This window comes from Tiliqua scincoides, chromosome 3, assembly GCF_035046505.1.
Source record: "Tiliqua scincoides isolate rTilSci1 chromosome 3, rTilSci1.hap2, whole genome shotgun sequence".
NCBI classification, from domain to species: domain Eukaryota; kingdom Metazoa; phylum Chordata; class Lepidosauria; order Squamata; family Scincidae; genus Tiliqua; species Tiliqua scincoides.
The window spans coordinates 216,000,819-216,014,073 of NC_089823.1; the positions used below are offsets into that span (position 1 = coordinate 216,000,819).

Sequence of the window (13,255 nt, forward strand, 5' to 3'; positions counted from 1 at the left end):
GTGAGTAGACGTGCCTTGGATTGCACCGTCCTCCCCCTCCCAGTGCTTCATTTGGGGAGGACGGTGGTTCCGGGTGGGACATGGGAGGCCCCGATCCCCACAATCTCTGCATGCAAAGCAACACACTCCTGGAAGTAAGCTCCACTGACTGCAACGGGACTTACTTCTGAGTAGACATGCCTTGGATTGCACTGTCCTCCCACCCCACCAGTGCTCCATTGAGGGGGAGAGGTTCAGGGTGGGACATGGGAGGCCCCGATCCCCAACCTCCCTGCATGCAAGGCAAGGCTGGCTCCAAGGGGACCAGGGGTCGTGGCCACTGCTCCTCCCAGGCAGTCGCCCAGCATGCAGAGTCCGGACCCTACTGCAGCTGGGGCGAGGTCCTGGGAGCCAGCGCTGCCTGGAGCGACGCGCAAGCACTGGCGGGGGGGGGAGGCCACCTCTCCTTTGGCCGCCGCCGCTCCGCCGGACTCCAAGGGAGGCGCTTGGCTGCGGCAGCGAGGCGGCGCTAGCAGGACAGGGAGGCGCTGGCAGCGGAGCGGGCAGGTCAAGCCGGAGCCCGCCAGGAGCGCGCGCGCGCGCCGGCCAGCTGGGCATCCTTCCTGCTCCCGGCGCGGCGCCGGGCGAGCCCCTGGCTGGCGGGACCGTCCACCTGCGGAGAGGGGCGCGCACAGGTAGGGATGCTCCGCCTCCGCGGCCCCCGCTGCGCGCTGGAAGGAGGCGAGAGGCTGCGCTTCTCCGGGGAGGAGTCGCGGGGGGAGGTCTGGGGGCGGCTAGCACGGACCCCTCGCCCTCTTTCCCGCTGCCAGAGCCAGGGGGCGGTGGCGGGGCGCTGGCGTGGCTCCCTCCAACTTTTCTGCCCGCCCTCCAAAGTCTCCCAGAAGTTGTCGGCGTGGATGAAATGGGATCCCCCCCCCCAAGAACCTCTGGCTCCAACCCTGTGCACAGTTCCCTGGGAGCAGGCCCCACTGAACACCGGTGGGGCTGACTTCTGAGTAGACCTGGGCTGCCTAAGAGCCCACTCCGAAGCATGTCTACTCGGGAGTAAGTCCCACTGTAGTCAATGGGGCTTACTGCCAGGGAAGTGTGGATAGGATTGGGCTGTAAGTAGTAGGGAGGGGGGAGAGGGAGGGAGAGGGGGGCAATGGGGCTGGGCAGGCGTCAAGCGAGTGCGAATGTGATGAGAAGGGGGAGGACCACGGCCAGGTTGCCTGTTCTCGATTCAACGTGTTTAAGGCCGCAGTCCGATCCACCCTTCTCTGAGAGTAAGACCCAGTGACTATATTGGGACTGAGTAAGCGTGCATAGGATTGGGCTGTAAGGGCCCAGTCCTTTCCAACTTTCCAGCACTGATGCATCTGTGCCAGTGGGGCACACACTGCATCCTGCTGTGTGTGTGTGGGGGGGGGGGGTAGTCATGGAGGCCTCCTCAATGTAAGAGAACACTTTTTCCTTTACCTTGGGGGGGCTACATTGTGGCTGCATCAGTGCTGGAAAGTTGGATTTTTTGCCCCAATGTGTACTTTTTCAAGTGGGTGCTCCTCTTTTATTTAGAAGGGAGAGAGTAACTGGCCCACCTCACCCCAGTAGTGTCTTTTCTAGTGGCTGTCTGCTGGTGTTGCATCTTTTTAGATTGTGAGCCCTTTTGGGACAGGGAGCCATTAGATATTTGATTTTCTCTGTAAACCGCTTTGTGAACTTTTAGTTGAAAAGCGGTATATAAATACTGTTGTTGTTGTTGTTGACTTTACACTTACTGACATTGAAGCGCATCTGCCATTTTGCTGCCCATTCTGCCAGTCTGGAGAGATCCTTCTGGAGCTCCTCGCAATCACTTCTGGTCTTCACCACTCTGAAAAGTTTGGTGTCGTCTGCAAACTTAGCCACCTCACTGCTCACCCCTGTCTCCAGGTCATTTATGAAGAGGTTGAAAAACACTGGTCCCAGGACAGATCCTTGGGGCACACCGCTTTTCACCTCTCTCCATTGTGAAAATTGACACCCACTCTCTGTTTCCTGGTCTTCAACCAGGTCTCAATCTAGGAGAGGACCTGTCCTCTAATTCCCTGACTGTGGAGTTTTTTCAGTAGCCTTTGGTGAGGGACCATGTCGAACGCCTTCTGAAAGTCCAGATATATAATTTCTACGGGTTCTCCCACATCCACATGCTTGTTGACCTTTTCAAATAATTCTAAAAGGTTTGTGAGGCAAGACTTACCCTTACAGAAGCCATGCTGATTCTCCCTCAGCAAGGCCTGTTCGTTTGTTGGGCCCTAAGGCTGCAATCCTGTGCAGTGTTTCTCATATTGTGGGTCAGGACGCACTAGGTGGGTTATGAGTCCATTTCAGGTGGGTCCCCATTCATTTCAGTGTTTTATTTTTAATATATTAGACTTGATGCTACCATGGTATGAGACTGCATCTGGAGAAATGTTACAGCTCTGTACTTCTAACAGGCTGATATGTATATGCTTTTACCAATGATAGTAAATGGGACTTACTTGTAGGTAAGTATGTGTAGGGTTGCAGCTTAGGATTGTTAAAAATTGTCATGCTTGATGATGTCACTTCCAGTCATGACATCATTTCCAGTGGATCCTGAAAGATTCTCATTCGGAAAAAGTGGGTCATTGTGCTAAAAGTTTGAGAACCACTGCACAGTGTACAGTATACACAGTTTCCTAGGGCTTACTTCTAAGTAGACATGCATAGGATTGTGCCCTAAACTCAAAAGCCTTGATTAGCAAATGGTAAAATCAAACAAACATAAAAACAGACAACCCTCTCAAATGCAGTGGTGTGCCGAGAGGGGGCAATAGGAGCAAATACCCTGGCTGCCAGGCTTGGGGAGTGGAGCCTGGGCTGCCTCCTTCCTCCCCCTCCTTTTTTCAAAGGGGGAAAGGAGGTGGCAGTGCAGAAGTAATTGTCGTGACAGTAATGTTATCGCAATTATTTCTGGGTTGGGGGCTGGTAGTTGGGGGGGTAATCCAGTGTGGGAAAACTGCCAGGACCGTCATTGCTGAAATGTAAAATAGCCCATTACTATCCAGTAAGAGGAGCTAAAGCATAATAAATGGTGAAAGCCCTCCCTAAGTTCATCCTTTTGAGGGAAAACTTCTAGAAGAGCTAGTGCAGCAAATACAACAAAAGATGTAGTTGACACCTTAAAAGCTAATATAATTATTGCCCAGCCCTCTGCACATTTGTTCAGAAGCAAGTCCCTCTGTGTATGGTGAAGATTACTCACTAGTAAGCGGGTTTTGGATAGCAGCTTTGCCCTGGTCATGAGCTGCGTCAGCAGATGCACTTTGTCTGTGAAAACTCCAGCAGCTTTCAACCTGCAATGGAATTTCAACCTGCTGCTAACTCTTGTGTGTTGAAAGGGACTTTGGACTTGTTGGCTTGAACAGCGCACAGCCTTCTCCCCAGCATGGAAAACCAGTTTGGGAATGGAGAGGAGCTTGAAAAGTAGTTGTGTTCTCACAGCGTGGTCAGCTGCTCAAAGGAAAAAAAATCCCATTGAGTGAAATGGCTTTTTGGAGACAGTTTTAAGTGCAATCCTCTCTTTTTTCGGTTTTCCAAATTCCCACTTGAGTTTGCCTGCAGCTGTGGACTAATAATTACCCATGACCTGGAAACTCAATGAAATGTGAGTGTGTGAGTGCTGAATGATTTAAATAGTACAGGCTTGTTTCTCTGTGTTTCCAAGTCATAATTTCTTCATGTGTAGACTCTTACCCCCCAGATGGTGCACTGGAAAGTTGGTCCATGGTGAAAAAAAGTTCCAGCAACTTGTATGGTGTTGGTAGTAGCCCACTGAGCTCTGCATAAAACTGCATATTGTACAATCCTTTTGAAGTAGTGTAGTGCATTACTGGGAGGACATGCAAGCAATTCTTCCTCTGCCTGAAGGATAAGGAGTTGTGATGTGATGTAATGCGTACACTTATGGCAACAGAGGTTAGTCCAATATAAAGTTCGTATTACTTTACCTGTTGTTTTTTTTTTTCTGAGACCGCCCTGGGAACAACCATTTAACTAACGTATTCTTTGCAAATATTTAGCTTCTGTAATTCAGTAGTCCCTCTGCTTAAAAAGAAAACTTCCCCTCCTGCTTTGTTCTTTAACATGTAATGATCTGTGTTAGTGGGATAAGAAACTCCCCACCCTGGTCACCCTGCAAGACCTTAAAATGACTCATGAAGGATTCTTGCTCTTTTTCTATCGCTGCAGACGCAACTAGATGTTCTCTTTTTTGCCTTTGGGGGAAGAGGTGGTGTATTTTTGTAAATAAACTAACCTCTTAGAGCCCAAGCCTATGCATGTCTACTCAGAAGTAAGTCCCATTATAGTCAATGGGGCTTGCTCCCAGGAAAGTTTGGGTAGGATTGTAGCCTTAGACTGTAAGTTGCCACTGACTGATGTTTTTCCTTGCCTCCTATCCATTGTCAGAAAGGGCAGATCACGTTCCTGTCTCAATGTTGGGTTGACTCAAGCACTTGGTTATGGATGGGCCAAATGAAGTAGACTTTTCCAACAATAATGTTGCACCCTTGTGGAGGAGGAGGTCGGTCAATCAAGTCCATTTGCAGACGAAGACCAAACCCAGGCCCCAGTCTTACCAGAGCTCCACTGGGGTCCTTTTCACAGATTTTCCTGTGGAAGACAGGGATGCGTTCACTGTAACCCAGCCTGCTGAAACTGTCATTACTTCTCCGGACAACAAATCTGTACAAAGGAACCCGTTGCTTCTCAGCTTCAGCCTTGGTTCTGTGCCAAATGGAAAGGTTCAGTTTCCAGAGTGCAAAACTCACTCCCCTAGGCTCTCTTCACCTCAAGTCCTAAAAATGGTTTCGAACAATTCTGTAAATTTTACAGCTAGCAGTCCTATAAATTCAGCAGGCAATAAACTGGCTCACCCAAAGAGGATCTCTAATCAAGCCGTGCTAAGTCCAGAGAAAGAACAAATTGTTTTCACGTCAAGCCCTGGATTGTCGCCTACAGAAATTGAACATTTGCCAAATAACAACACAACCACCGCCTTAGCATCGCAACCCAGCCAGCTTCCTAAAAACTCAGAGAAGGCATCTGTTTGCCTGTCTGCTCCTTCAGAACAGCAGCATCTGCCTCTTCAAAGACTGCCATCAAATCAGAATGAGCTCGCAGACACGCCACCCGTGGTTCTGAGTACGAATAGTGCTGCTGCGCTAAAAGTGGGGAAACAACAGATCATCCCTAAGAGTTTAGCTTCTGAAATAAAAGTAGCCAACAAAGCCAACAGCCAAAATGTGGAACCGAACAGGAGAGTTCTTAAAGTCCGCAGCATGGTGGAGACCCTTGGTATTCCTTTGGTAGTGAATGGGGAGGAAGAAGCAGAAGGTGAGGTGGACAGTCCTGGGATGCTGAGACGTGGTTTGAGGTCCACTTCATATCGGCGAGCTGTTGTGAGTGGCGTTGACTTTGACGGTGCTGTCAATTTTAAGAAGAAAAACAGAATGTCCCAGCCGGTGCTGAAGGCAGTTGTGGAAGATAAGGAGAAATTCTCTAGTTTAGGAAGAATAAAGGTAAGTAAACTGACAAAACTTCCATTAATGATTTATAGTTCTGTGTTGTTCACATAAAAACACACCAATCATTCTATCTTTGGAGGAGTATTTGAATCCTGTATTTCCTCTGTGGAGACCACAGCAGTGGGTTGACCTCGTAACAAATCCTGTAAGTCAGACTTGGTGGGGGTAATGAATTTCCCAGTGTCATTGAGTAAAATATTTGGCTAACTATCCACTTACACTTTTAGCAGCTGCATTGCTGTGGTCAACTTCAAGGTACATAGGTACATGTCTGCCAATGTGTAGTAGACAGTCATAGGGAGCTTGATGCAACCCTGCAGTTAATTCAGACATACCTTTCTTTCTGCAGTGAAACTGACTATGCTGTTTCTGCAGAGGGGGTGGTTTTAGAACACCTTGTCCAGTCTGAGCCCTGCCTTCTACCATGTGCTGAACTGCACTGGTTCATAGGCAATGGTGGGGGAAATTGCATGTAGGTAGAGAACATCAGGGGAGGCAAAGGGTTACAAGCCAGGTGTGATCTGGGCAGGGCGGTTTTTCTATCCCTCCCACAGGGGAACTCAAACCCTGCTAAAATGAGGATGCAGATGTCTTCTTGAAAATGTGTCTATAGGGAAAACGGAAGGAAACCTGGGGATTCCAGGAAAGGGAAGGGGGGGAAGTGCTTTCTAGGGTTGGAGTCTTACTGTATTTATATATGACTGTTTTTTGACCTCCACAAATTTATGGGCTTCTTCCAGTTGTAGTCAATAAGCAACAGGGAAGAGACAAGTACCATGGCATTATCTGTCTGATATTAGAAGACAGTGTTCCCCAAATGGGCAAGAGGGACAGCTTCTTCATATATGGAGAGTGGGTGCAACTTGCACTTACGTATGTCAGGATTAGCTGAATTTTTGTAGGGTTGTTTTTTCTCCCTTGAGCTGCAGTCTAAACTTGGGTTTGTCAAGGCAGGAGGCTATCAAGGAAAGAAGTTTCTTTACCATCATGTGACTTAATCCCTTTGAAAGCCTTTCTTAAAGAAGCCCTACATTCCTCTAACTTTAAAAAAAAAAAAATTCACGTACAATTCAAAACAGTGAAGCTAGTAAGAAGCTGTGCTGTTAAAGCTGTGCTGAGAGTATGTGTGAGTGTGTGTGTGTGAGAGAAAGCGAGATAGTGATCTTCATACTTTTGCTGCTGTGCCAACACTCAGTGAAGAGGATGGGTATCACTGAGCATTTGCACATCAGTAAAAGGTATGGGAGAAGATAAATGCGCTCTCTCTCTCTCTCTCTCTTTCTCTCAGTGTATCTCAAAAAGAACTTGCAGTGAGCCACATCTTGAACCTGTCTTCCTCCTAGCTTCACAGTCTGAACGGCACAAACTTTATATTATTATTATTATTATTATTATTATTATTATTATTATTATTATTATTATTATTATTATTAACAGTATTTATATACCGCTTTTCAACTAAAAGTTCACAAAGCGGTTTACAGAGAAAAATCAAATAACTACATGGCTCCCTGTCCCAAAAGGGCTCACAATCTAAAAAGATGCAAATGAATACCAGCAGACAGCCACTAGAACAGACAGTGCTGGGGTGAGGTGGGCCAGTTACTCTCCCCCTGCTAAAAAAAGGAGCACCCACTTGAAAAAGTGCCTCTTACCCAATTAGCAGGGGTTAATATGTTCTATTACAGAGTTTCTTAACATTTGTCTCCTGCTGTACCACTTTGTATGGTTCACCTATTGGAAGTATGACCAGAAGTCACTGGTGATAATGTCATTGCCTGTTACAGGTTCTTCCAAATTGGGAGGCCAGGTGCAACGAAACAAACAGTGGTAAGAGGCTCACGGCAAATGGGATGACTTTTTTAAGCACGTGAAAAGTGTATGCTGAAGATCAGCCTGGTGAGCCTCCTATTGCTGCTTGTCGCAGTGCATTGCTGGTCTTGCTGCTAGGCAGTGGGGGGGTGGTGTGGGGGCTCCATGTGTACCACTGGACACCACCTCAAGTGCCACCAGTGGTAGAAGTAACACTGGTTGAGAAACACTGTTCTATAACAAACATCAGTCTTTGTGGAAATCATGATTGTCTAAATCAGCCCTTTGGGGGGCCTTAAACCTGGTCTTGCCTCTCACTCTGTATCAGTCATTGTGCCACCCTGGCTTATAATAGTTCTTATAGCATCAGTTTAAATCAAGTTAGTAAATATAAAGGTACATTAGGAGGTAGCTTTCTGCAGTGGTGCATTCAGGACCTAAACTGTGAGACCCTGTAAAAGCAGGGTCCTTCTAAATACAGGCAGCTTTCCTTCTATGTGGCCTAGGAAGATTCCTTCTGCACAATACTTTCTGTGCAGATTTTGGTAGGATTAGTAAGGAATGTCCATTTTTAGAGTTCTACAGAGGATTGATGTATTCAGAAGGACTTTTTTGCCCCCTTAAACCTTTCTAAGAAAGACTACCAAGTAGATGTCAAAGGCTATTTCTAGCTCCTTACCTGCTGTTGAACCACTCCATTGTTACATTTATTGTTCCCTCTTACCACATCTCATTTTAAAACGCCGAGAAGTGACATTTTCCAAAGCACTTTCAAATCCACAAAGTAAATAAATATACTGTACATGAAGGCAGTGTTTCCATAACTTTGGGGTTATACTTGGGTTAGCACCAAAGCTAACTCTCAGGTAAGACCAGGAAAGACAGATTCCACTATGAATGGCAGCGAGATGAATAAACTGAATGTTTAGTAATAGTCTCGCTGCTTATTTCAATTCCCAAAATGAAACTTTAAAAAAAAAAATAGTATTCTATAACCTTATCCCACATATATTTACCAGGACGTAAATTCCCATGAGCTGAATGGACTTACTCTTAAGTAAATGTCATAGTATTATAGCCTTAACATTGTTTGTATCTAGCTAATGTTAATGTATTAGGATGTTACAAAGGTATATTTAAGGTTTGAAACTTTGATTAACTGTGTCACGTTCTGATACATTTAATTCACATTCCTTGCTTTGGGCCCTGAATTCTCATAACTCGGTTGATTTGAAAAGTCTGTAGGGTGCCATAAAATTGTATGGTAAAACGCTCTAGGCTAAACATAGTGTTGCATCATCCGGGTGTGTGCACGTATAGGGGAAAATGCACATAAAGAACTTTTTGCGTATTATAGTGTTGTTCATGATTGTTTGGCTGGTTCTGCATCAGTCTCCGCACATTTAAGTGAAACGTCATGTGTGAAGTGGCCTTTGGCAAAGCGTTTGGAAACTGCTGCTCAAGAGGAAGTTGTTCTACAGGAAAAAGAAGACAAGCCTGTTTCTCTTATGTGAATGCTGTGGACTTTGTGATTCCAGACTAGTAAAATCACTTGCTTGCTTGTTGATCACTACTGAAATATGAACAGTCTGACCCTTTCTTTTGGAAGGGTTTATTGTACCTAGGAGCAAGATTATTCAGCTGTAACATGGACCATGTGATCTAAGCAGCTCTTTCATTTGCGGATGCTGCTCCACTAACTTCAGTGGAACCAGCAGGTCCATACATACGTTCCTTTGCAGGGGTCTAGAGGCCTCTGACTCGGGTCCAGAACATTTTTTGAAGTTGCGGATGGGCCAAGGCAGTGGTTGCTAGAATGACTTACTGGTGATTAAATATTTATTCAAATGTGTTTCTCTTTTAGATTTTGAAGTTCCGTTTTCTTGATTTTATTCTTGTGCATTCTTATTTTCACCGGTTTCTTCTTTCTCTCTCTCTCTTTTTTTCTTCTTATGAAATGATTTTAGAAGAAAATGCTGAAAGGACAGGGGACATTTGATGGGGAAGGTAAGTATTGGTTTTTGGACAGACTTATTCTCTCCAAATACATTGTAATGCCCAAGCAAAGCTTTGTACCAAAGTACAACTAAACTGATTTCTTTGTGTTTTTTGTAGAGATGTAAAGAACCTTCTTGTCAATTGTGTAGTGGCTTCTTTATCTCTTGGATGACTTACCAGTTTTGACTGTAGTAGTTCATTTCTCTACTGATTTGCTGCCCATGCCTTCAGCTTTGTTGCTGGAGACCCACTTTCTTTCACTGTTACCATGGATAGTGAGAAGCATGAAATGCTTTGTTTTTGTTTGCTGGCCAGACTTTGCTGGGAGCAAATATTTACTTTTACCTTGCTTTGGTTCTGCTTCGACTTCATCCATCTTCCCTTGCCTTCTTTGGCCACATTGAATGGCTTTTCAAGTCAGTTTTGATTTAGTTTCCTTTTGCTGGGCTTCAGTTCTTAGTTTGAAACGACATCGTGTTCAGTGTAGCCATGGACAACATACAGTGCTGACTTAGTATATTACAGTTGTTAATGCCTTTTGGATTGTGAACTTGCCAAAGGCTTAGTTGTTGGCAGAGTCTTTACACCATTTACTGATATTATTTATTTTCATCTGATACGTATTTTCCCACACTTTGTGAATCTTAGGTCCAAGCCACAGATGAAGAAATCTATATGGTAGTGGGCAGTTCCACAGGGGAAAAAAGTATGTTAGGATGCAAAACTTAGCCTGTGAGTTTCATGTCAAACAATATTCAAGTATCTTTGCCACTCATCATCCTCTTAATCTATGAGTTTGGATTTTTCCACATGGGTTTTTGAATGTGTGGTTGCAAAACCGATATGAGTCTCAATATCCATGAGTTTGGTGGGTGAGACAGTATCTTAGACCAGTGATTCTCACACTTTTGGCACCGGGACCCACTTTTTAGAATGAGAATCTTGTAAGGACCCACTGAAAGTGATGTCATGACTGGAAGTGACATCATCAAGCAGGAAGATTTTTAACAATCCTAGGCTGCAATTCTACCTGCACTTACCCAGGAGTAAGTCCCATTTACTTTCTTTGTTAAAAGAATATAAATAGTAGCTTGTTAAAAGTACAGGTCTGTAACATTTTCCCAAATGCAGCCACATATCATAGTAGCAACAAGTCTAGTATATTAAAAATAAGATATTGAAATGAGTGGGAACCCACCTGAAATTGGCTCATGATGCACCTAGTGGGTCCTGACCCACAGTTTGAGTAACACTGTAGACCATCCAGGGAGCCATTCTTTGCCATAGCTTGTGGTCTCGCTTTTTAGAGGCAGCTGTCTCTTTCCCTTGCTTGAGGTGAGTAGGAGAGAAAGGCGTGAAAGTGTGGCATGTTTTGAGCTGTGGAATGAGAACTTTTAGATTGCATTGGCTCACGATGGAGGGAAGTGATGTTTCTGTATATATAAGTGAGGGTTTTCACACATCACCAGCCCCCTTATGATTCTTGTAAGCATTGTGTATGCGGAGAGAGGAAGAGGTGTGTGTGAGCACACACGTCTGTTAATAAGTGTTTCACTTGTGCATGTGCTTAAATAACTGTGGCTGGTGCGGACCACGTTAATCACTCTAAGGAAGACCATTTTTGAACTCTTTATTAAAACAGTGCTAATCAGAAGTTTTTCAAAAATAAAGCCTCTTTGCTCCCCCAAACCCTTTGTCTTGTTTGCGTGTTCAGCTACTCCAGCCCCTGACTACTGAAGTAACAGCTGAGCGTGCCCTTTTGGCATTCCTTCTTTTGGCATCCTCCTCACAGGAACTGTCTTTTGAAAGCAGACTGGGTGGGAAGCCACAGGTGTCAACATGGAGTCTCGTATTCTCGCCGTCTGTTTCCTCTACTATACACTTCCTGTTACCATTCTCATTGTTGCCTGCTGTTGGATTAGTCTACCAAATGAATCTGGCTATTTCACTTTCCCTCAACCTTCTGCAGCAAAGCCAAAAAAAAAAAAATTGGCAAAGCGTTTGTGGATGAAGAGAGGTGAGTCATGAGTGCAGTAGGGGTAGGGGATTTTGAGTAGGGTTTGCAGCTATCCACGATTGAGTTCGTAATCAACTCTTTGCAGCTACGAACGGTTGAGTTCGTAGTTGACTCTTCCACACAGATAAGCCAGCAGTCTCCCATCTAGGTAGCTGATCCTGCTTAACTTTTTGAGGCAAGGGGATGGCTCAACCTCTTCTATACCATGCCTCCTGGCCTAGTTCAGTCTACTTGCAGAGAGGGCTTTTTTTTCCCCTGATGGCCTAATGTTGAACTTTCTATTTATACTCAGTGGTCCAGTTCAGCAATTGCGTTCTGGGCACAAGAAATTGAGATTTATTGGATTGGGAATGTTCACTGTGCTTATACACTCCCTCTTCCTCTTGTGTATTCAGTTTGCCAGTAGACTCTGTTTTGCCAAATCACAGTTTCCCAGTTCATATGGCAAGCAGTAGTTTGACAAATAAGGAAGTCTTCTTGTAAGCACTGTATATGGAGACAGAGGAAGGGTAGCATGTGAGCTTCAGTCCTGAATAAGCATGCTATCTGAACTGGGGCAGCATGAAGTAACAAGTTAAATCTTTGCCATATAGGCATCAGTAATGTGCATCATTCCATACTCTGGCTGTGCCTTGGACCTGAACCTTTTAGGGCCAAACTATTTACCTTTGCACCCCCCCCCCCCAAAGAAGCATGCAAGACACAGGCTTGGGAATTAGGACCACTTTATTTAATATATAACAATCAAAAACTGCAGCAGGGATTAAGCTAAACCACCCATCTTGTGGGCACTAAGACTGGGGAAAGCTAAAATTTCATCCCCATATGAATAGGGTATAGTCATTGGACTCCAAGTCAAGGGCAAAGCCCAAGCAACTTATCATCGTCTCAATGCCCCCTGGTCAAACGCCAGGGGGATCTAGCTTATCCAGTCAAGAGAGCTGCCAGCCAGATTCACCGACCTGGTAGGAGTTGCGTATGAGTTGTGTATGGCATTTCCCTTGACTTCGCTCATCTTAGCATGGATGCCAATCATCCCATTCTGCCTACCCTGCCCGCACAATACCTGCCAAAGTGACCAAATGAAAACTAACCACTTATTTGGCATAAATATCAATTCCCTGCCCCACCCCCCAAACCTATAGCCAGTCTCTCTCTACCAGTCTGGGGTAGGTGAAAAAAGTGCTAGTACCAATGCCAATCCAGCTAACGGTAAAAAATTCCTACCCGGCTCCATAAATGCTGGCAACCAGCTAACCTTAGATTGTACCACGGGTGGGCAGGTGGGAGCCGACAGTTAAGGGTGAACTGCGCAATGAGGAGAACCCCATCTGCTGTGCACAGTTTGCCCTTCCCCTCCCAAAAGACCCTAGCAGTCAATCAGAGGCTGCTATTTTCTCTGTCAACCGTGCTCCAGTGGGGGCAGAGCAGAGGTGGCGACACGCCTAACAGCGCACCACCGTAATAATTAGATGGAATTCGTAATGTAGCCATGTGTGTGTGCACGTGTGTTTCCAAAATAGTGTGGGGAAGGTGAAATGGTGTGGAATCACAGTGAGGTTAGGGGGCTTAGTAAGGTTATTTGTCCTGCCAAATACCTGATCCTGATAGTATTCTCCTCCCCCCCCCCCCCGGTATTATTTTGATTTTAAAAAAAGTGGTCTTTGGAGCTTTGAACCTTAGCTTTGGAGTGGCTAAGAAAGGGTGTAGCTGCTGGTGCATATGTTTGTGTATGTGCATATGCGGCTTTCAACAAGCTTTCAACAAGCCACCAAGGATAAGGTGGCATCATAAAGCATACGAATGAAATCAGTACTAAATCCTATCATTTGCAGACAGGACATTTCGAACCTACCCA

At 45.4% G+C, this 13,255-nt stretch overlaps 1 protein-coding gene across 3 annotated transcripts in view; it reads left to right on the plus strand.

The window, feature by feature from the left end:
* The first annotated feature begins 597 nt into the window (after window positions 1–597).
* The window catches only part of ARHGEF26 (Rho guanine nucleotide exchange factor 26), an 80,150-nt gene continuing 67,492 nt past the window's right edge, over window positions 598–13,255 (plus strand). The window contains exons 1-3 of one of the 3 annotated variants that reach the window (XM_066622627.1): window positions 598–674; window positions 4,453–5,564; window positions 9,350–9,389. In XM_066622627.1, the coding sequence (XP_066478724.1) occupies window positions 4,506–5,564; window positions 9,350–9,389 (1,099 nt within the window). In that variant the 5' untranslated portion in view covers window positions 598–674; window positions 4,453–4,505. Of the gene's footprint in view, window positions 675–3,911; window positions 3,961–4,452; window positions 5,565–9,349; window positions 9,390–13,255 lie in introns of those variants that run through there. The other 2 variants (XM_066622628.1, XM_066622629.1) reach the window with 2 other exon arrangements.